Consider the following 24,427-nt stretch of genomic DNA (forward strand, 5'->3'; position numbering starts at 1 on the left):
AGCTAAATTCATGAATTCAGTTTCTTGTAGTTCTGTGGTGAGTTTTTATCAGTAGCGTTTCTGAAAATGAAACTGAGTGCCTTTATTTTGGAAATACCAACTTGATTTAATATTTGGGAAGTATACAAAATGTGACGTTTTAAAATTTAAACATTATTATTACTTCGTTGGACTAAAGACCAAAACGAAATTGAAAAGGCTAGCTTAAACGAAGTGCAAATAGGAATTTTTTTTTTTTTTTTTTTTTTTTGCGGTACGCGGGCCTCTCACTGCTGCAGCCCCTCCCGCTGCGGAGCACAGGCTCCGGACGCGCAGGCTCAGCGGCCATGGCTCACGGGCCCAGCCGCTCCGCGGCACGTGGGATCTTCCCGGACCGGGGCACGAACCCGTGTCCGCCGCATCGGCAGGCGGACTCTCAACCACTGCACCACCAGGGAAGCCCGCAAATAGGAATCTTAATAGTGAATTTGAAAATTAGTTTTCTGAGATACCCAGGGATATAGGAGTACAGGCCAGTACACTTGCCTAGAGAGTTTGTTAAGAAAACAAGCTGAGCGATGGAATTAAGAACTGGTGTTTGTTTGTTTAAGGCGGATGGCAGGATGAAACCTGGCCGGACGGCTGGACAGCAGTGACGAGAGACGGGAAACGGTCTGCCCAGTTCGAGCACACCCTGCTGGTCACGGACACTGGCTGCGAAACCCTAACCCGGCGACTCGATAGCGCGCGGCCTCACTTCATGTCCCAATTTTAATTTGTCCCGAGATGGCGCATCTCAGTGATCCCTTCTGGCTGTACTCTGCATTTTATCGAGAGTACAGGATGGAAGGGGAGATTTTTTATAACTTGTTTTGTTTCGACTATAGCTAAGGAAGGACGACAGCATTTGATGTGTGTCCTCAAGAACTTGCCTTGGGTCTGAAAAAGCCAAGAAGAATAAAGGAAGCTTTCTCAACTCCTTTCAATGCTCCCCACTCCCCACACAAAACAATCCCTGCACCCCTGTTTTCTCATTTGCCCTTCGAGCACTTTTACTTAAACCTGCTTCTGGTTGCTTTTATCACTGCCACAACTGGGCCGTCAGAGCCACCTGCTTTCCAGGTGAACGTTGGAGATGAGAATCCCTGAAACTTTAGCAACCTATTTTGCTCCCGATTTTTAAAAAAATTATATATGTATGGAAATATATACGTATACATTTTAAATTCCGTCTATGTAATTACCAAACACTATGTGACGTGGGGTTTGTGTTGATTCTGACAGGGTTCTATGCTGTCATAAATGGACCCATCATTTGCAGTGATTTGATTCCCAGCTGGGAAGTGGCCTCCCTCCTCCCCTGCTAACTTACCCTCGTAATTGTGTATAAGGAAGCACTCGGTCAGTGAGACTTTCCAGCGTGGACTCTGTGTGCGTGAATGGCTATGGCAAAATTCACTTTGGAGAAAGGTTATCAGGTTTTAAAAAAAATCTAGTTTATGGCAAAAATAGCCACGCTCCAAGCGGAAGCTGGCTGTTGCAGAGAATGGGATTTTTGTAATACGTTGCTATTTCAGACCTCTGTTTGGTCATAATGGTAGGAAAAACACTCCCTTCCCCGCTCTCTCTTATTTCAAAGGCATACCTTGGAGATATTCAGAGAAGGGTGGAGGCTGCACTGTGGAGGTTGATGGGGAAAGACAGTTCTGAGATCTCTCCAGCAGTGAGCAGAGTCTGGAAATTCTGATGTTTAATAAACCTGGTGGGGATGAGAAAGGAACTTCTTTGAAATTGGACTGTTGCCTTGCAGGGATGCAGCTGCCCTTGGTGTGCTACCACAGTTCTCCTTTACATAGTTGGGAACCTCATTAGAAATGACCTCAGCCGCCCAACGTCTGTGTTCCTTTCAGTAGTTCAGTCCAAATGGGAGTGCATCCAGTGAAGACATATCAGATCAAAGTCATTGTCATTAGAGTGTACTTGATTACTAGGTATCTGGTAAGTTTGTTCTAAGATAATTTGATACCACTGACATGTTACATTTGTATGAAGACATCTTTCCCAGAGTGCCTCAGACCTTTATTGCTTTAAAGGAATTATGATAATGTTTTCATTACTTTTATTATTTTAATGATTTAGTACAGTGGCTGAGTCTGGTATGTGTGTGAAGTTTTTTATCAAACTGTAATATTTGTGAATGGAATGCCTTGCAATATGAATGTTAATATAATGTGTAAAGGGAGATTAAAAAGTTTGAATGACTATCCCACCACGTAGTCGTTAACTTTGCTGCATTTGTTGGGGATCTCAGAAGGCAGTGCTGGGAATGGGGAGGCCAATGTCATGGTCTAGAATAAAGTTTGAGTAAAAATACTTTCTTCAGTTGAATGGCTATATACAAATTCCAGTACTGCGTTCAGTTCAGCAGTATTTGAGAGGCAACCATCTTTCCGAGATCGTTTAAGGCGGAGATTGCTGCGTGTGTCAGGCAGCATTTTATGTCCTGATAGTGGAATTAACAGTGTGGGCTTACTCAGTGTCTACTATTAGAAAAGAAGCTCAAGGAGAAGAAGTCTTGGTGGGTAGTTTTTTGTTGTTGCTGTTAAAAGATAAACACCACACCGGTGATGATGCTTTTCTCGGTTTGGGAGATTTTAAAACGATATATCCTCTAGTCTAATTGTATACGTCTGATTACAAATGTTCGTTTCCGAGGTTTAGATGAGAAAACATCTGGGGTAGTTTCATCATTCTGCCAACTTCTCAAAAATGTCAGTGTGTTAACTTTTTATTTTTTTGTATTAACTTTAAAATAATCCTTTTTTTCCCCCTGACAGTCCTTCATCCCCCTTGGAATGATAATTTAGAAGGGAAAGGTGTTTGCCTTTTATTTTCATTTTATGTCTTGTGCTGGTAAAATGTATAAGGTACATTAGAACCCGTTCACTGACACCTGTAGATTACTTGCCAGCCGCATGTCTAAATTAATAGGAAGAGGGTGTTTAGGAATTTGCCGTCTTAGCTTGATTCCTCAGTTTGTCCCGTCGTCACTTTGGCTTTTCATTGAGTTTGGTTAAATTTGAGAGTGGGCTGCTCCAGTTTGCTAAAGCCCCCAAACGCACCCTCCTGGGATCTGTAAGCTATTTCTGTCCTACCCACCCACCCCACGTTTTTTTTTTTTTACTTCCAATTTTTAATTTTGAAAATTTCAAATTGACAGAAAAGTTGATGGTACAGTGAAATCACCACATATCCTTTCCCTGTATTCAGCACTTGTCATTGCGTCACATCTCTCTATATACAAAGCATTTTTCTTTTGAGAGGAATGGCATTGTCGTACTTCACCTGCTCCCGTTGCAGTGTGTCTCTCTTAAAACATAAGGACATTTCCTACACAATCATGATACTCGTGTCACACCCAAGGAATTGAATATTCATAGCGTTATCTAATGTCTAGCACACATTCAAACCTGAGGCTCACTTTCCCCCCAAGTGTACTTTAAAGCGTTCATCTTGTTTAAAATGCAGAATCCAAACCCATGGCATTTCGTTGTCATCTGTAGGGTTTTTTTTTAAACTCTAGAACAGTCCTTCCACCTTTTTGGATCTTTCATGAAACTGACTTGAGAAAGTAGGCCAGTTAGCTTGTAGAATTCTGTGCTTCCCTGATTCTTCCTCATGGGTAGGTTCAGGATAAATGTTTTGGCAGAAGACTCCACAGATGGTCCCATTCATCCCATCCCATCCCATCCCATCCCAAGGCACATACTGTCATTGTCACAGTATTGCCAATATATGTTTGCTCAGTAGGTTTCTTTCAGATTTTCTATTTTAAGATCCCTTTCTTAAGCAAATAATTTGGGAGGAGATACTTGGAGACCATTTGGATATCGTGTTCACTTAATGATTTTAGCATTCATTAATAATCCTTGCCGGAATCCATTATTTTGTTACATGGGTGGCTGCAAATTGGGACTTTCTAAATCTAGCATTCTGTCTGCATTTATTGACTGACACTCTTTTACTAAGAAGCACTTTTTTGAGTATCAGTCTGGGCTCATTGTTTTTAAAAATTCGATTAATTACTCTAAATGGTCTGTATTTGGCCAGTGGAAGCACCTTTAAGCTTATTTATGGGTCATTTTGATCTGTGCCTGTTAGCCTTTGAGCACATTCTTGCTTTTTGCCATATCAAGATGTTCTAGATTTATTATACACTTTTCCTGCCCCAGCCTGGGAATTGGCTACTTCTCCAAGGAGCCCTAGTTTCTTTTCATGGGGAATGGTGTTTGGAAATCAAGATCTGGGTGCTGCTGGGGTGTCATTGCTCCTAGGGCCGTTCAGGGAACAGAGCCAGCAAATGCATTTTTTATAAATCATGAATTCATTTTGATACTTTGATTTCAAATTTAACACTAATCTTCCTCACCCTTCCCTGTTCCATATATGTATCTTCCTTCTCCCATGGTGAGAACTTTGGTTCTGAACAACATTAATATTTACTGATTTGCTTGATTCTACATGACATGTAAAATTATTTTAGAATTACTATACCAAAATCACTACCAAAAATAAACATAAGTGTAAAAGTTGTGATTGTTCTTATTCTTGGAACATATTTCACTAAGGGGGTACAGAGTATTGGTTTAAAAGCTATTTGAAGTAATTAATTTTGATCCTGCAGTATTCTAAATTTCATAAACCATGAAGTTACTTTTCAACAGTAAGTGCAGTGAATCTTGGGGGCAAAGCATGCTATACAGGTGGGGAATATTTTTTTTTTTTTTTTTTTTTTTTTTTTGCGGTACGCAGGCCTCTCACTGTTGTGGCCTCTCCCTTTGCAGAGCACAGGCTCCGGACGCGCAGGCTCAGGGGCCATGGCTCACGGGCCCAGCCGCTCCGCGGCATGTGGGATCTTCCCGGACCGGGGCACGAACCCGTGTCCCCTGCATCGGCAGGCGGACTCCCAACCACTGCGCCACCAGGGAAGCCCATGGGGAAGATTTTTTAGCGGTCTGGGAGTTAGAAATACTGGAATCAATTGAGACAGTGTGATATGATTCTGTCTACATTTGATGGTGTGTGGCTTCTACCAAGTTCTCTAGCTACCAGAGGAGCAAATTATAGCACTTGTAATGTGGATGTGTAGCCTATTTTCAGTATAGAGTAGGAAAAAACATCTGGACATTGTTTTAGGAACAGGTTGTTTCACAACATAGGCTGCGTTATGCTGATATTCTAAAAGTTATTAATGTGTTTTGCTTCATTTAAAAAATGAACATCTAAAGAAAGGCAGCACAGGTTCCATGCATCGAAATTCTGTGGTCCTACTGTGTTTGAACTCACAAGCAGCCTTTGGTGGCAGCCTCCTTCCTTACCTCTTTTTCCTTTTGGTGCTAAGTATGAGAAAGAAAAACAGTGGTTTGCATTTGGTTATTTTGCCAAAAAAAAAAAAAAAAAAAAAAAAAGCCAGGAGTCAGGTGGCCTTGGCTATCTGTTACCTGCTGCTTTTCATTTTGGGGGCTGTGGTGAGCAACGACAGAACTGTCCGTATATGGTAATTCTGTGGTTACATTAAAACGTGTCAACACTGGTTTAGCTCACTAAAATGTGCCCAAAAGTCAAAATGCGGAGCACTCAAGAAGGGCTTCCTGGAAAGATTTTCACTTACCACTGATGTTAGTTGGAGTTCAGAGTATTTTAATAATTTTTCTTGTGAATGTTCAGCCTTTTTACTATTGCGAAGCTTTTAGTAGAATAATTGCTTCCATCTCCTGGGTGCTTGGCCCTTTTCCTATTACTCCAGCCTCCTCATTCAACTCCCAACGACAAACGCATGCCAAACTTGTAGGCACGTTTGCAGTGTGGTGTCATGAGACGATCACAAGATCAACAGTCAGGACACTAGGGCTCTGAGTTCTCTGATTTTTTAAACGAGTTGAATGGCTTGGACAAATCACCGTATTTCTCTATGGAGGTATCCTATTTGTGTAATGACACCACAACTTAGCAACTGTTTTATTCTATATAGAATGTGACTATAAAGCGAATTTGCTTTATTTCAGTACTTGGGTCAGACATCAACAGAAAATTCAGAATAGAATTTTTCAAACTTTACCAGTAAATCTGAGCCTTGGGTGATTCTGAGAAAAGAAAATAGCCAAGGATAAGAACTTTTAGTATTAAGATGTAGATTTAAGAAAGAGAACAGGTATTTTAAAGCAAATTTCCACTGTTTTATCTTGTTTAACATATCTAGATATTTTCGGTAGTCAGGAATATTTCAGTCCATGTCTAAACTCTGGGTAGTTCTGTGGTGGATTAGCGCTCCTTTCCAGAAGGGAGCATGTACATATTACCTCTCAATGAATTCGGTTATGATGTCCAGTTTGATAAAAATCAATCTGCTTAAAAGCCCTTCCCACTTGCTCTCTTCCTATAAAGTTCCACCAAAAGAAGTTTGTATAATGGAGGACTTTGTCCTCCTTTGCACCGGTGTTCACTGTGCTGGTTTACTTCCTAGTTATTTCTTTAAAGATATGATTTCCTTGGTATAGTTCTATGGACTTATTATCTAAGTAACTGTTTAAATATACTTAATGTTTTCCAAATGTGTTTTCGGTCTGTTTTTTCTACAGGGTATTTGCTGACAGAGAATCTGATCTTGCATGTTAATTGAAACAAAATTGGCTGAGCGCAAAGTTGTTTTTTTCCTGGGTCACAATGTATCTCTAGGCCCAAAGAACTCTCAGTTACTTTAGGACTTTGATCATCAACCTACTTGGGAGATTGGTAGCCATGCAGAAAATGTTCTGAAGCCTCTGTGCATGTAAAAATATGTTCCCTCTTTCCCAGATCAACGAAACATTTTGAGAATCATGAGCTACATTGAATTTTGCTTTGAAATGGGATAAATGGAAGTAGCGTTGTGTTTATCTTTTGGAGCTGTTTTTGTTTAAGCTGGACACACATTAACTGGCTCCACTGTAACAAAGTTTGGATCGAATGCAGTTTTTTCCCTCATCTCAATAACCTCGTCATTCCACAGGTTCTATCTACCTTATGTTAGTTCTCTGTGCATGTAATAAAGAACTCATTCCAAGTCAGACATGGAATTCCAAGTCAGCCTGTATATGGACTATCTTTTTACAGTGAACATCACTAGGTGGGTTAAATAGGAAGCAGAATAGCCCAACATGCTGAAAATGGAAAAGCAGGAAAGATTTGAAAAATGCCAAGTATACCAACATTTTCAATGAAAACCAAAAAGCTGTTAAAAGATACATCCTAATATTGTAAAATTTTGGATCCTTAAATTAAATTTTTTTTTACTAGCTTTCATGAAATATACAGCAGAGGTTAGCAACTTGTGTTAAAATTATATACCTTTTATCCAAGAAAGCAGTTTAAACATAATTTCAAAAAATTCCTGACAATACTTCTGAGGTGGTAGAGTCCTAATTCGGACAACCAGGATAGATTTGCTGACATGCACGTAGTGAATGTTTTTTTTTTTTTTTTTTTTTTTTTTTTGTGATACGCGGGCCTCTCACTGTCGTGGCCTCCCCCATTGCGGAGCACAGGCTCCGGACGCGCAGGCTCAGCGGCCATGGCTCACAGGCCCAGCCGCTCCGTGGCATGTGGGATCTTCCCGGACCGGGGCACGAACCCGTGTCCCCTGCATTGGCAGGCGGACTCTCAACCACTGCGCCACCAGGGAAGCCCGTAGTGAATGTTTTTTAGCCGTATGTTGTGTGTGTTCTTCCAACAAATATTTGGTTCCGCAATATACATAACCACCTAGATATGCCATCCAAGAGGATGTATTAAAAGTATCTTAACAAGAAATACTTAATATCTATAGTTCCATGTTCCAAGAATCTTTATATTAAGGATCTTGTAAAATTGATTCTTTTTTTTTTTTGTGGTACGCGGGCCTCTCACTGTTGCGGCCTCTCCCGTTGCAGAGCACAGGCTCCGGACGCGCAGACCCAGCGGCCATGGCTCACGGGCCCAGCCGCTCTGCGGCATGTGGGATCATCCCGGACCGGGGCACGAACCCGTGTCCCCTGCACTGGCAGGCGAATTCTCAACCACTGCACCACCAGGGAAGCCCAAAATTGATTCTTAATATTGGCTCTTTGAAAGAGACAGTTGTGCTTTCAGCCAGGAAATGCGCATACTTGTTAAACTGAATTAGCTGGCTCAAGACTGTGTACATGACTGTGACAGAAAAGTAAACTCCCTAACTGGCCAGCTACAAGAATTGGAGTTACATTATTTTACTATCTTAAAATTATTTTCTCATTATTGGCGAACATAATGTTTGCCATTCTCATTCAAGTGTAACTTATGTATGAGAAGAAAAATAAAGGGGAAAACAAACAAACAATTATTCTCCTCCATTATTACCTTATATACCCATTCTGTTACTGCAGTCGCTTAAGGCAATAATACACTTTGTTCCTGGAAGGCTGAGCTAAAACAAACCAGGTTAAAGCACACTTCCTACAGCTAGGAAGGATCATCTACAGCTAGGGTAGAAGCTAGTTTTATTTTCCTGTTCTTCCATTTCACCCAGAACAATCGGTTGGAGCCATCTGGGCCCTGACTGGGTCTCCAGCCCTCTAGGTAAAATGAGAGAAGCTAGGTCTTACTGCCTAGTCCTTCAAATGCACCAGAGATCCAAAAAGGAAGTCCTGACCATAACTGCCACTTTTCCAGTTTTCAGTCAACTAAATATTGCTTTCAGAAACACAGACTTTGGGAGTAATTAAGCTACATCAGTCAAAAGAATTAAAACAAGAAAAAGCACATGGTTTCAATCCAACTAAAAGATATGTATGTGCATGGCATATCTGATGTCCTGATACAAAAACAGTCGAAACTATGGCTGTGATGTAGAAAGAAGAAGAAGGCACAGAATAGGCGGGGCGCCGTTCACACGAGAGTCGGTTGGTTCCTGTATCCCTGTCCCCGCCTTCCCTCGCCGTCCTGTCGATATTCCTGGTGAACGCCAAAAGTGCCCCGCGCCTCCGTGCCGGACGGGCTCCTCCTCTCCGATTTCACCCAGCAGCTGGCGCAGGCCACGGGCAAGCCGGCGCAGTACGTCGCGGTGCACGTGGTCCCGGACCAGCTCCTGGCTTTCAGCGGCTCCAGCGAGCCGTGCGCGCTCTGCAGCCTGCACAGCAAGGTGCTGTGACGCCTGCGCGTTAGCCCGGGCAGGATCTACATCAACGACTACGACATGAACGCGGCCAACGTGGGCTGGAACGGCTCCACCTTCGTCTGCACGTCGCGCTCCGGCCTCCCCTGCCCCAGGCCCGCAGCCCGCGCGCGGTTTTCTGCCCGCCCCGCCCCCAGCGACCCCACCTCCCAGGACGGAGAAATAAACGGTATGGAGACCGGGGGAAAAAAAAAAAGGCACAGAATAGTGTTAATAGTATTCCTTTGTGTTAATTTAAAGTGTATGTATAAATGCTATTATATTCATAGAAACTTCTGGGAAGATACCTAAACTGAATAGTGGTCACCTATTTTTTGGGGGGAGAGTGAAGTGTAGCTTTTCTTTCTCATGCAATTTTCTCTACTATTTGAATGTTCTAACTCTTGGATGTATTGCCTTCATGTATTTTTGTGCTAATGGATCACCTGGACGGTAAGACTATGTATGCATCACTTTCGTTTGCTTCTTTATTCTGCTCAGGGTGAAGAAACCTGTTACTTAACAACAGCACCAGGAAAAGACTGATAGATTTGACTATATTAAAATAAAAATTAAGAAATAGAAAATATATTAAAAATATAAAACTTACAAAGGATTGGCATCTAGAAAAAAGAACCCCTAAAAATTACTCAGAAAAAGAGAAGTAATCCAACAGAAAAATAGGCAAAGGATGTGAACACGTGCCTCACAAAAAAAGGAAGTACAAATGGCCAAAAGAATGAAAGACTTGGGACCTCCCTGGCGGTCCGGTGGTTAAGACTCCGCGCTCCCAATGCAGGGGGCTCAGGTTCCACCCCTGGTCGGGGAACTAAGATCCCACCATGCTGTGTGCCGCGGCCAAAAAAAAAAAAAAAAAAAAAAAGACTTTAGTCATTAAGGGAAATGCAAATTAAAGTCATTTCACACCCATCTGATTTGCAAAAATGTCCAACCACATTTAAGAGCAATCTGACAATTTCTAGTAAGGTTTAAAATGTGTTTATCCCATGGTACGCATCCTCCGTAACTAACGCACTGAGCGCCGTGTACAAGGATGTTCCACCACAGTGTTGTTAGCAGTACAGAAACAATTTGGGCAACAACTATATGCCATCAACTGGAGGCAGATAAATTATGGTAGTTCATGTAACTACTACTGCACAGCGCTAAAATTCACGAATGGGAGCATCACCTACAACAGGCATTAATTACGAAATAATGAGTGAAAAATGAAAGCTGCAGAATGAGACAGTATCAGGTTTAAAACATACATGACAATCCTAAAGACTAAAGGGTTTAAGGATACGTGTAGTCAAAGAACGGCAATATGCACGGGAGTGATAACACCTGATTCTGGAGGGTGACTGTACCGCAGGAGAGGAAAGGCAAAGTGGTCTGGAAGAGTAAGATGTTAAGATTAAGTGCTGGAAATTTGGGTATTCAGTATATAAATATTTTCCATACACTTGAAATAGTTCAGAGTGACCAACAACACATATATACCTACTTAAGCTCAGAAGGTAGTTTCAACGAGGAATTTGTGGGCCAGATGTCATACTAGGAATTAGGAGTCTGAAGTCTGAACAACGCATGGTACTGCCCACAAGATAATCTCACAGAAGCAGATTTGGGTTCTAATGAACTGTGCCACTGCTGATTGGAGAAATCTGTTCTTTACTAAATGGGCCTGAGACCCTTAAAAGTTAAGTGAAAGTTACCAAGGACAGTAGAAGACAAGGTTCAGATACTCACCACCGCCCTTCTTCCTCATTCTTTCCTTTAAAGAATGAAGATAATGGGAGAGGAACCATGAGAAAGAATTTGGCTTACAACAGAGCTCACAACTTCCACACATATGCAGAGAGTCCTTTTATTATGTTAAAATATTCCTTAATGAGCCAGCAATTATTTATGTGAAGAAGAGTCCAGAAAACAGACTTATGACAGTATTAGCCTTGTCCTTGATTAGACATTCATGAATTTATACACAAAACATTATTCTCCAGAGTCAGTTAATGAAGGTCTAAGAAGCTGTGAACTTGAAAGAGCTCCTTCCTGCTTGTCTGGCTGCTCCAATCAGACCACAAGACTTAGTTACAAGGATGGAAGAATTTTTCTCTTTTGGATTTAAAACTTTACAACAGTTCGGATGCTGTAAAAGAAAGCAATAAACAGGTTCTGAATGATTTCTTTGAAGACCACTAAAACTGTTTTTTTTTTAAACCCTTCTCCCTCCATAAGCCCCAAATCATTACCACATTCTACATTACACAGCTAAAGAGAAAGCTCACCTCTTTCCTGCATGCATCAGTTCAAAGGCTTTGTTAATTTGGTCAAACGGCAAACTGTGAGTCACAAATTCATCAATCTTTATTTTTTTGGACATATATTCGGACACCAACTTTGGCACGCTTTCCACACTCTTCCATCCTAAAAGAAATCATACATCTACTCATTAAGTTTTCCAACGAATCTTGACAGTATGCTTATTACTTAGTGGGTGACAAAGACATTTAAGAGAATGCATCTTTTCACGAACTAAAGAGGAATGAAAATCTTCAAAATCAGCATAGAGAGGAAGAAGAAATGCACATATTTAATTAAGAAAAAAGTAAATGCCTTTTGAGCACTTGCCTTTTTCTGTATTAAGGTTTACTAAAATCTCATTAAATCTTAATGGAGATTTAAAAACCATACAGGATAGAACTCTAGAAGTCTCAGAATATGCTTATTTAAGTCCACAACAGCAAAGATTTCTGTAATCATGAAATTCAAGGAAGAAAAAAACTGATGTGATACATGACTATTTCTGTGGTTTTAATTTCAACAATAAGGATACCATCTCAGAAGAGAAAACAAATTGAAAAGCAAAGTAGGTGATCTTTAGTTACAGGTTATGATTTTAAACAAGATCAGATCCTTCAATTTCTCACTTGTATTGAAAGAAGCAGTAAATCAACAAAGAAGCCTTCCCACCTTTTAAACCAGGGAGTCTTTGGATCACATTTCAAACCTTTTGAGCCCTTCCCAAATCTCCCTTCTTGTGTCCTCTACCAGTTACGCTTTCCTTCCAAACTGCAGTGCTTTTTTTTTTCTCCTTTAAATCTCCTGGTAACTGAGACAACCACAGCCACTGCCATTCCCTAAACTAAAACTTATGTTTACATTTGTGAGTCATATTTTAGCAACACCCATGGGGCCCCAAGGCTCCAGCTTATTTCCCAACAAGCATGTGTTTGGATGAGGCTTCAGTGAGAGGTGACTACCAAACCCCCTGGCTCAATCTCCTGGACTAAGAACACCCTTTCAAATACAGCTATGAACCCTGAGATGATGCCCCAGAGTTCCACGTATGGCTCCGAAAGTCTGTTCTAAAATACTCAAGTGCGGCATACGTGTAGCGCTTTGGAAATGAGGGTTTAGTCAGCTTGACATATGCCTTGACAAATTCTGTAGAATAAAGAAGGAAAACTTTGGCCAAACCCTTCATTTTTTATACCTAATCTTTTCTTCTGGCCTTGAAAAAAAAGCTGGCTAATATGAAGTAGGGGACACTTTGTTAAACACAGATCATTAAAAACTCATGCTATTAGAGAATGGACTTGAGGACACGGGGAGGGGGAAGGGTAAGCTGGGACGAAGTGAGAGAGTGTCATGGACTTATATACACTACCAAATGTAAAAAAGATAGCTCGTGGAAGCAGCCGCATAGTACAGGAGATCAGCTCCGCGCTTTGTGACCACCTAGAGGGGTGGGATAGGGAGGGTGGGAGGGAGACGAAAGAGGGAGGAGATATGGCGATATATGTATATGCATACCTGATTCACTTTGTTATAAAGCAGAAACTAACACACCATTGTAAAGCAATTATACTCCAATAAAGATGTTAATAAAAAAAAGAAATGCAAATTCTTGGGGAAAAAAAACCTCATGCTATGTAATTCTTTCTTTAGGAGGATGGTAAGGATATAAATATATTTTTACAAAATCTATGAAAAACTTTAGATTTCATCTATTCACAACAGTTGGGATATACAAACATGTTTTGATGTCTTTTCTCTAGCTGAGCAACCTTGAAAAAGGTGGAAACTTTCTCAGCATTCTGCTGGTAGTTAGGCAACCCCAAACAACCATGTATTTTTAGGATCATACAAGGGAAAAATGATCCGTCTGGCAGCTTTTCAATTCTGTTGTAAGGTTTTGTCAAATTTAATATTTTCTGTTTAAGACTTAGTACTGGTTACTGCTGAAATCAGTACTATTCGGACGGAAGTATGATCACATCCAGGGATCACTGCACTCTGGAAAAATGAGTAAAAAATGCCAATAACCTATGTAAGTCTACAACATGGCACAGGGTGGCTGATACTGTTGTTTGCTTATCCTGTATCCAGCTTCTCACTCCTGACCTACCCTCAACTATTTCATTAACGGAATATTAATATTTTTTTCAATGTATAAGCAGTAGCCTTGTGTTTCAGGAGCTGAGCACCTCCCCAGTCCCAGGGGTAAATACTGATTGGGATTAAAATTCTGCCAATGGAAGTAACAAAAGAGAAAATGTACTCATCTCGTCCAGCAAATTACCTCCAAAGGCAGTGCCTTTCCACGTGCGGCCTGTTACCAGCTGGAATGGGCGAGTGGCAACTTCTTCACCTGAGGCAGCCACTCCAACCACCACGCTGACGCCCCAGCCTTTGTGGCAGGCCTCCAGCGCCGCTCTCTGCAGGCAAATCACAGAAGTCAGTGCATTGTGCCGAGAATATCTGCTTCCTCAGAAACTGCCCGGGGAGAGGGTGGTGGTACAGAGCTTTATGAGAAAAATGGCAACAAAATGATCAAAGTGAGTATTTAGTAAGTTTAATTTTATTGAACAATTTTAACAGGTATTTAAAAAAATTTACGAACTTGGCTCAACACTGACACAAACTGAAAGAATTTAAAGCTTTCATTTGTTATTTTAAAAAGTAAATCTTAGCTCAAAATTCTAAAGGCTTAATAAAGGCAGCAGGCAGAGAAGTAACAGTTATTACTTCTGTTGAGTGTCTCTACTTTGTGTCAGGTACCTCCGGTTACTATCTGCATTTTACACATGAGGAAACAGGTTTAGAGAAGTTAAGTAGTTGCTCAAGGTCACTGAGTTAGTAAGTGGACATATATCTAATTCCAAAGCCCATGTTCTCTACAGCTGCATCATTTTGCCTTTTCATTTAATGAAACACACTCTGAGATTTAAGTGTACACTGAAAGGCAAAGAAACATTTCCTTTAATCTTTCCCTTGTATCATTCCCAATTTCTAGTTCAAGTAGTCATTTAACCTTCTAATAATTCTTATCAGGGAATTCAATAATTTTCCTGTCCAAAACAAAACAAGTTTTGACCTTAAATAAGGAAATTACATTAAAAAAAGTGCCCCCCCCCGCCCCGCCCCACTTGGAATAAAGCCAAGCATACTCACCATGACTTTCACGTTACCAATACACTCAAAGGAATAGTCCACTCCCCCATCAGTCATCTCACCGAGCACTTCCTGGATAGGTTTACTGAAGTCCTGGGGGTTAATACACTCAGAGGCCCCAAACTCCTTAGCCCTTGTGAATTTATCTTTATTGATGTCCACACCAATGATCCGGGATGCACCAGCCACCTTACAGCCCATGATAACTGCCAATCCAACTCCTCCCAGGCCAAAGACGGCACAAGTAGAGCCAGGCTCCACCTAATAGTAAAGATAGTCTATAAGGTACTCATTTCACAAGAGTCAAGGAAATCATTAGGTTTCTTACTGTTTGGGCCAATTTCACGATTCCAGCAAGGCTTTGTTGTATGATATTAGAAGGTGGATGCTCAAACCCAGGCCAACACTTACCTTGGCAGTGTTCACAGCAGCACCATAACCAGTTGAAATGCCACAACCCAGAAGGCAGACTTTATCCAAAGGGGCTAAAGGATCAATTTTAGCAACAGAGATATCAGCCACAACTGTGTATTCAGAAAATGTGCTGGTTCCCATGTAATGTAAAATTGTCTTTCCTTTACAAGTAAATCTGCTAGTGCCATCTGGCATTAATCCTTTCCCTTGAGTGACTCTAAAGAAAATAAAAAAGGAAGAAGATAGGGTAGGATCAAGTTTCCTAAAATGCACAGGAAAAAGAAATCAATTTTAAAAATAATGACCAGTAAACGGAAGAGTGTGCTAAGACCAAAAGTCTAATTTCTAATATAGTCATTAATAACTTAGCACCTTTCAGCAATGCCTTATTAGGAAAACTTAAAAAGAATTATAATCTTACCTATCTTTTCCAACATTCAATATGCTTCTGGATTATACTGTCAGAGTATTGAAATAATTTTAACAGGTACAATTTATGGATCAGATGAAATGATTTTAAAATTCCATCATAAAACTCTATGAGCAAATATAACTTCATAAAGCCAAAACCAGCATCTACACAGCCAAGATTACAAGCAACTATCCACATCAGCTGATGAAAGTAGATGTCCACACTGGCTGATTCTTTCAGGAGGCCTATTTCAAAAGTGTAGCTCTCGCTACTGATATGATACATGGTAACAAAAATTATTTTTGATATTCTAAATAGGTGATGTAACATCTTGCTTAGGAACATGGGCCCTAAAGGCAGACACACTTGTGCTCAAATCCCACGTGATCCTGGGCAAGTGAATTAACTTTTGTGCCTTAGTTTCCTCATCAGAAAATCAGAGAAACCTATCTTTCTTAGACATTGCTATAAAGGTCAAATGAGAGGTTATGTAAAGCATTAGCACTGTGCCTGGCACAGAGTGCTTAATATATATGTTATTTTAACAAAAATAAACACTACAATTTGATGTACATTCTTGGACAAATCTTTTGGAATATATGTGAATAAATAAATATATATAGATGAAGAAAAATGGATTGCCTCTGGATTCAAGAATAAGTACATTTCCTTTGAGAGAAAAACAAAAATATGATCAGAAACAAAGAACAAATAGGTGACAAAGCTCTACCATAAATAACTTGTATCTTTATGAGAGCAAGTTGTTTGTTTAGCTCTGAATGTGAGAAACTGCTCCTGTCCCAGAAGAGTTTCTTGAACAAAAGGTGATATGGGATGTATTTTAAGCTTTGAAAGGACTTTTCCTTCTAAGAGGTTACAGACAGCCACAAAAAAACCTATTACCATTATTGTATCTGACATGTCAAAATTTTTTCAGACCGTTTGGAATTCCCTTTCAAAATGACTAGTTTTTTTCTTTCTTTTTTTGGTTCTAGCTTTTTAACTGTATTTACATCATAAAATAAATGGAACCTTATTTCCAAAAATAGAAACTAATTTTGTCAATGGCATTAGAAAAAAAATGCAAAAACAGATCTCCCAAACACTGCTGGTGGGAGTATATCCCATGAGTCAGCAATTTCAATCCTAGGGAAATACCCAAGAGAAAGTTGTGTATATGTCCGTCAAGAGACACATATGAATGCTTATAGTGGCACTAATCACAACAGGTCCAAACTGGCAGCAACATAAATGTCCATGAACAGGAGAATGGATTAATAGTGATTATTTGGAATGGAATGTGAAACAAACAAAAGAAAACCACTGATGCACAGAGCAACCTGGAAACATCTCACAGACACTATGAATGAAGGAGTCAGACAAAAGAGCACATACTGCATAATTCTGTTTACGTGAAGTTCTACAGTGAAAGATATCAAAATAGTGGTTAGCTTTGAGGGAGGCAGGTGTTGACTTGTATGGCACATGAAGAACTTTGTGGGCTGCTGGAAGGGTTCTCTATCTTGATCCGGGTGATGGTTATAACTGTTAGGTGTGTATATGTATAAAAATTCGTGAAGCTTTACACTTAAGATTTGTATACTTTAATTACTTCATTAACACGAGATTTTAAATGCCTCGAAGTTCTTTGTGTTACCTTTGCTACAATCAAATAACCACCTTTTCTGTGTCAAAAGGTTATGTTATCTCTTGTAGTCTTCCCCAAACCTTAAGAGCTAAGTTTTATTACTTCGATTTCATGGACATCAAAATGGCTCATAAAAATGACTTCATTTAATTTCACAAGCATGTCCCTCCTTACTACATATTTTGGCAAATTTAGCCTAGTGTTATGGAAAGAGAATGGGTCCAGAAATTTGTGAGGTACCTCTTAACAGCTGATGATGCTGAGAATACTACTTAATTTCTGGCTCTAAATTTTCTCATCTATGAATATAGTGATAGCAGTGATAATGACAGGTTGCCCTAAAGATGGAATGAAATAATTCATGTAAAATGCCCTGTATAAACTGCCACATAATTACTTATTATCATGATATTATCATGATTAGTGTTACCTCTTGTTTTAAGAATAAAATAAAAAGATACTAACCTTATCTTCTGGCAAAGGTTCGTTTTAGGATTTAGACAAAATTTGCACTCTCCACACTGTGGGATGTAAAGTGGGATGACAGTATCACCTGGAAAACAAATGCAAGGACATTATCCTGAATAGGTAGCATCTGATTCTAAATGAATACATCAGGCCCTGCAAATTCCCATTTTTTTTTAATTTAAAAATTTTAATTTATTTGTTTTTGGCTGCGTTGGGTCTTCGTTGCTGTGTGCAGGCTTTCTCTAGTTGCGGCAAGCGGGGGCTACTCTTCGTTGCGGTGCACGGGCTCTAGGCGCACGGGTTTCAGTAGTTGTGGCTTGTGGGCTCTAGAGCACAGGCTCAGTAGTTGTGGCACACGGGCTTAGCTGCTCTGCAGCATGTGGGATCTTCCCGGACCAGGGCTCGAACCCTTGTCCCTCGCACTGGCAGGCGGATTCCTAACCACTGCGCCACCAGGGAAGTCCCCCAAATTCCCACTCTTGTCAACCCATGCGGCTTTGCAAAGTTAACAACTTTAAGACCTAGAACTTTACCTACATGCCATCATGCAGACACTGCCTGACTATGCAAAAAATACAAGCTTCAAATTTTTGTCTAAGTGAAACTTTTAAAACAGTAAGTGGAGAACAAGGAGGTCGTGTGCTTCACAACACTGACTCAATGCATCTTCAAAAATTCTTGCTTAATTGGGCAAAATTTGCTTTGGAGATGTACTTAAACCATTTCAGATAAACAGCGGTCTGCATAATCAGAGAGAAACTCTCAAATATTTGTGCTTCCAGATGAGGTGTATAAAATCAATCTTGACAACTTACTTAGGTGATAACTTATTCACAAACAATGTATAAGTTATCAGAAACATAATTTCCCTATAGAAATAAGCCAAAATTGTAAAATAAGTGATTCAAATACTCTCCTTACCTGCCTTCAGCTTAGTAACTCCTTCACCAACACTTTCCACAATTCCAGCACCTTCATGTCCCAAGATCACTGGAAAACTCCCTTCAGGATCAGCCCCACTCAGGGTGTAGGCGTCAGTGTGGCAAACTGCAGTGGCAATAATCTAACAGGGTATTAAAGAGCGTCCGTGTGTGTGTGCACGCGATTCAGAGCGAGGCATAGGTGGAGGCACTTTTACTTTAATAACATGTTTTATTGATTAGATGATACAATTCTTTAATATTTTAACCTCTCTAAAATCAGCATAGGCTTATACTCTGGCATCTTAATTGGAACTGGCAGCATTTTCTTAGTGGTACGTAAAAGTAATGGTGCATTTATAGGCAATGAAACATCTATTCTCCTTTTCAGTGCATGTTAGCAGGAGAAGGTAAACAAGGTGATGTTTTGGGCACTGTGCCTTCTGCAGGTGTGGAGAGGAACATCACCTGTGTGCAAAAGCAGGTGGAGCCCATCTCACTGCTGGCCTCCTCCTAACTGTTGGGGAATGCGATTTCTAAAAAGGTATTGGCTATTTCTGAAATACGTCAGCCTGCTTGGTCTGGGCCAAAACTCAGAGATTTTATTGGAACCAACTCCCCTTTTAGCAGCCACACACAATTCCTACTTAAATAAGCCCTTTATCCCGATTTCTTTAGCCTTCAAGCATCTCTCATTTTTCCACACTACGAAAAGCACAGCAAGGAAAAGTCTTGGGGGTGTCTATTTATGCTTCTATGCTTCTCACAGATATATCCGATTATAATGTAACATTCTTAGCTGTTTGTTAGCAGTTTCCCAAGGAAGACTGCTGAACTCAGTATGCCCCATATGGCTCATTTTAGTATATCCAGGACCAACATTTTCTTTTTTAGTAGCAAAATCACAATCAGGCTGATTTCTGAACTTAAAAGAAAAACATACACACTAGTCTAAGATTTCAGATTCCTGGGCCCGGGATGAAAGGATCTGAAAAAGTTATTTGGCTCTGGCTTCTCGACCTGTTAAGTGTGACCCCTGGGAACATGAGAATTGGAGGTGGGATGGGGGAAGTATACTCCAATTCACAGCAAAAGATGCTTATTTTTTCTAGAAGGTTAGTTTTATTCAATGTTCACTACTTTAAAGCACTGATTTTATATCAAGTACAGAGGAGAATGCCAGAATATCCAGCTGGCCGCCTTGTGCAATATGCCTCTCTCCAGGAGTAACGTCAATTTCTCTGCCACAGCAGAGGTTGAGAAGCACTGGAATAATGAATGCCCTGAACCCTGGCCTTGTCTGCAAGGGCCAGTACATTTTAAAGCTCTCTTAGCAGCTTACTTCACTTGCTTGTTGGTCTAATCAATTAGGAACCCTTTCCCAAATCTTATTTGAAGTTTCTTCTAACAATCCAAAGACCATTTCTTTCTTCTTTTGTTTCTAATGTGTCATCACACATTTCAACTTAGGGGACCAGAGGAAAGGGGAGCATCCTACAAAGCCCCCTTAAACCCAGGCTACAGAAGATAAAGTGCAGTAATCCAGGGATCCACGGAGAAGGCTGCTCAGCACAACACCAAAGCTAGAAAGATGGAGAAGCGTGCTGCGAAGGTGAGAGGGATAAAATAAGAGGCTGTGATTCCAAGGTTGGATGACTTTCAATACCTTCTCCTTGACACTGTCCTTTGGGATTTCTCCTCTGCAGACCTCAGAGGACTCATCTATCCAGAGACCTAATTGTAAGCCTTTTTTTCCCAGTGCCTTAGATGTTTCATTACCTTAATTCGAACTTCATGAGCCTTTGGGGGTGCCACCTCTATCTCCTCTATGGAGAGAGGCTTTCTAGCCTCCCAGGCAACTGCAGCCTTGCATTTGATAACCTGAAATGGGGAAAACAGAGCAAGATTTTATCCTCCTGAACTAGTAACAAACTACTTATTAGTTAATTTAGATGCTGATGAATGCTAATCTTAGTATATCACAAATTCACAAAGACACATGTAAGTCTAAGTGATATGGAGAACTGTCTGGCACGTGTTTATACTTTGTATAAATGGTATTCATTAGAAAGATTTAATTGAGATGACCACATGAAGAAGTTTAATTCAGGAATTCCCTGGCAGTCCCGTGGTTAGGACTCAGGCGCTTTCACTGCTGGGGCCCAGGTTCAATCCTTGTTCCGAGAAAACTAAGATCCCTGCAAGCCGCATGGCCACCCCCTCCCCATAAAAATATAAAGTTTCATTCATCAAATATTTAATGACCCTCTACAATGCATAAACAGGAGCTGGTTAACAATCTAGGTTCCAAGAAAATCTGAATCAGTAGCCTGGTACAGGGTCCAAGGAATCTGAATGCTTAAGATGTGCCCTGGGAAATTCTTTTGCTCAGGCCGGTTTAAGTAACACTGGTTTAGTGCAAATCTGCACAGTGGGAAGGAGCGTAAGGAAAAGTATCAGAATGGGAGAATTAAAAAAACCCTACATCTATCCCTTTCAACTGTGCTATCCAACACAGTAGCCACTTGCCACGTGTGGCTTTTGAGCACTTGAAAAATGGCCAGTCTGAACTGAGATAAGCTGTAAGTAGAAAATATACCCAGATTTTGAAGAGTTAGTATAAAAAAATTAAACTATTTCAATAATATTTAAAACATATTGATTACATGTTGCGATAGTATTTTGACATTGGGTTAAGTTTTAATCCAATTTAATGCCGTTTTAATGTGGCTAATAGAAAGCTTAAAATTATATATGACTCATACTGTATTTCTATAGTATAGTGCTACTTCAGAGTCTAGTCAGCACACTCCTCCTTTACCAGAGAATGAAGTGTAACGAGGAAGGTTTTGACTCGTTCCCATAATGCTTATGAAACATGTTCACAGAATAAAGATTGCACTGGGTTTATAGGAGACAGACTTGAAAGCCAAGGATTACAAAAAGTGTGATTTAAAGGGATAGGCACAAAGTGCTACAGAATGCAAGATGTGGAGAAAGAGTGTAACTTTGGTTGGTGGGTTTGGGAAAGCGTCACTTTTAGCTGGGATGCGGAAAGATGAGGAAAAGCTAGTTACATAAAGATAAAATATCTACATACAGAATGACTGTGAATGATGAATATGAAGCCACATACAGTGCTTGACACAGTGTAGCTTTGCAGAAATAAGGTGGTAGTTAGTAGCAAGAGAACAAAGAGTAGAAAAAAAGAACTGAACTATGTAGAAGGATGGGTGGCTTGTATAAATTGGCGAGGCTGGAAATGATCACTTTTAAAATTAAAATGTAGATATTAAATCTGATCAATCAATCAATCTGGTAAAAAAAATTCATACACTGCATTAGAATCTTTTTTCACCTCAATGTACCATAAATCTCAAAACAAAACTCCAAAGGTAAAATTCAGAATACTAACAATGAAGTCACATATTCTAGAGATCTGAAGCAACAAGAATAAATCATCCATAATCTAAGCTTTAAGTCCCTCCTCCACCCTTTTAAAGCATATGTGAAAGGAGTTTAACCTTTTCCTGTCAATGACAATTCTAAACAAAACAAAGCCCCACGCTAAATCCACACGCAATTGCCCTACTTCAACAACTGAACTATCACAGGAATTATAATTTTTAGCTCTCTGCTGAAGACACTTGGTAATAAGGAAAAAAACCTGCCAACTTGTTAAATCTGAAAGATCGTTTAAAATTTACCATTTCTATTCAAGTCCAAAGCTTTTTAGAAAATCTCGTTTGCAAAGCATTACAACAATCAGCAGCTTTAGACAGATTAATCGTATTATTCATATTTCTGCCTTTCTTTATTGTCTAATGTGTATTTCAGGAACTTGCAATAATAGTCTGTTGCACAGGCTTCGGAACCCCGGCTCACTATGTTTAGTGTGTTCACTAAGCCCGACCAACCACTAAGCCTCAAGTTTTTGGTCTGTAAAATGGGCTACTACCTTGCATAGCTGTTATGTGAGGATTAAAGGAGGATAAGTATAAAGCTGTGGTGCCCAAGTGCTCCAAAACGTTACCGAAAGGGCCCTAGGAGCCTTCCAAAAATACATTCCTTGGTGGCACAATAATAGCTCAATTATGAACTACTATCGTGAAAAACAGGCAACGTAGGGGTTAGGAGCACGGGCTCTGGCTGCAGCTTTGCCACCTAAAGGTATGGCCCCGGGCAAGTTACTTATTTTTGTGTACGCAAGGCGTGGCGGCCCCTAAGCCACCCCCAGGACACCAGGCTAGAGACCGACTCCCCCCCACCTCCACTCTCCGGTTCTCCCCACCTCCACCCCGCTTCGGCTGCCCCAGAAAGAAGCGGCAAAAACCCTCCCACGAACGGAGCCGAAACAAAGCTTCCTCTCTCCCTTCTTGCTGAACCGCTCGCCCGAAGCCCCGTTTCAGCTCCGGCAGCCGGAGGCCGTCTCCGGGCCAAGCCCCGCGCGTCTCCCCATCACCTCCTGACTGCCCCCCGACCCCCGGCCAGAGACCCGGTTCTGCTCCATGGTTTCCCTCCCTCCCTTCCTTTTCTGGACTCAGCCAGCGTAGCAGCTAACAATACCTGGCTCGCCATCTCCTCGGATTCCGGTGAGTGCGAGGAGAGAACGCGTGAGGTGACTCACGGCAACAAAAGATCGAGGATGTGGGCGGGGCGTGCGTCCGGCGCGGTCACGCCTGCGCCGGGGAGAGCGTGGAGGCGGGGTTTGCGGGGGCGTGAGGGGCGGGGCCTGCGGTGCGGCCCGGCCAACGCTCCAGCGGAGGCCCAGATGGTCTCGCGGGAAGCTGGAGGGATTTCAAGCAGGTTGGATGGCGGCTGACGCTTCGTGAGCGACGTGACAGGTTCGCTGCACTGTATCTGTCAGGAAAGGGTTTCCCCGTGTAACTGTAGCCCAGGCAGAGTCGATAAAGCTTACAGAGGAGAGTTGTGGGAGGTGAGGAACCAGGAATTAAATTCTCTGGAAGCATGTGAGAAGCCGTGAGAGGACTGCACCGTCTTTGTGCTCCTTCTACACACTTTGTGGGCACGTCTTGAGGGCGCAAGGCGAGTAAGATGCAGCTCTTCGAGGGAGTCTCCGTCAGCTGAGCTGTGCGAAGAAGGATAAAGGGCACCCGCCAAACGGAGGCTCCTTTCAGGAAGCTTCCCAGCGTCAACTTGAAAAAAAACGCGCAAGGGACGACCAGTGAGTTTATTCAGTGTCCTGCTGGGGACTGTGGCGTGGGAGACAGCCTCTCAGATAGCTCAGAAGAGTTGTCTTGGGGGGCCAGTAGATATGTGATTTGGAGGAGGGAGGTCCATGTCATCCAGCGTGTTATCTCCTAGAAGGTTATTGCTAGTCCCGAGGAACAGGTATCTTAAGTGAATGATTTTCGTGCATGGGAAGGTGTGAGAATCCAGGTTCATAAAGTTTCTCTTGAAATATTTCTCACTCTCTAAGGGCCTGTTTCTCCTGTTTTCCCAGAGCGCGGAGTGCCGCTTTCCTGATCTTCACCCAGAATTCGTTTCAGGGTGCACTGTAGGTCAGCGACTGCAGTGGCCGGTGACTCAATCCTTGCAGAACTGGATGGTGGGCGACATCCTTCGTTTTACACCAGGCTCCTGTGCCACCTGCTGCTGAAAAGGGTGAGTAGGATTTCTGATGGTGGTCGACAGGGCATGGGGAGAGAACTTTGCGAGGAGGAGAAGGGGGCAGGGAAAAATCTCTGAAACATGGATGCATTTGATGTGTTTTAAGAGTGGACCAGAGTGTAGAGAGAGGGAGGATGAAGTATTTGTCAGTTTACTCTTAAACTGTGTTATGGATGCTGAATTTTATTAAAATGGCTCTACTGAACAGACCACTTTTCTTCCTTGCTGATCAGTCTTGTTAATGGCTTACGGACCCAGGCGCTTCGCGGCACGTGGGATCTTCCCGGACC

General features: G+C 41.4%; 3 protein-coding genes across 3 annotated transcripts in view; 1 reads left to right on the plus strand and 2 right to left on the minus strand.

Annotated features, from left to right (window-relative positions):
• METAP1 (methionyl aminopeptidase 1) overlaps nucleotides 1-2,353 on the plus strand; it is a 67,807-nt gene extending 65,454 nt beyond the window's left edge. Inside the window, exon 11 of the mRNA XM_059066898.2 lies at nucleotides 591-2,353. Within this exon, the coding sequence (XP_058922881.1) occupies nucleotides 591-754 (164 nt within the window). The 3' untranslated portion in view covers nucleotides 755-2,353. The remainder of the gene's footprint in view (nucleotides 1-590) is intronic.
• Nucleotides 2,354-11,040: 8,687 nt separating this feature from the next.
• On the minus strand, nucleotides 11,041-24,014 carry LOC131758625 (alcohol dehydrogenase class-3). Its single transcript, XM_059066906.2, has 9 exons — nucleotides 23,073-24,014; nucleotides 20,286-20,387; nucleotides 18,508-18,649; nucleotides 17,584-17,671; nucleotides 15,056-15,275; nucleotides 14,645-14,905; nucleotides 13,773-13,908; nucleotides 11,476-11,614; nucleotides 11,041-11,336 (listed from the first exon to the last, which is right to left on the minus strand). Exons 1-9 carry the CDS (start codon nucleotides 23,082-23,084, stop codon nucleotides 11,312-11,314), a joined length of 1,125 nt encoding a protein of 374 aa, XP_058922889.1. The 5' UTR covers nucleotides 23,085-24,014; the 3' UTR covers nucleotides 11,041-11,311.
• LOC131758821 (all-trans-retinol dehydrogenase [NAD(+)] ADH4-like) overlaps nucleotides 23,180-24,427 on the minus strand; it is a 28,959-nt gene continuing 27,711 nt past the window's right edge. The window contains 1 exon segment of the mRNA XM_059067332.2: nucleotides 23,180-23,662. Coding sequence (XP_058923315.2) covers nucleotides 23,180-23,662 — 483 coding nt within the window.

This window comes from Kogia breviceps, chromosome 6, assembly GCF_026419965.1.
Source record: "Kogia breviceps isolate mKogBre1 chromosome 6, mKogBre1 haplotype 1, whole genome shotgun sequence".
Taxonomy (NCBI): domain Eukaryota; kingdom Metazoa; phylum Chordata; class Mammalia; order Artiodactyla; family Physeteridae; genus Kogia; species Kogia breviceps.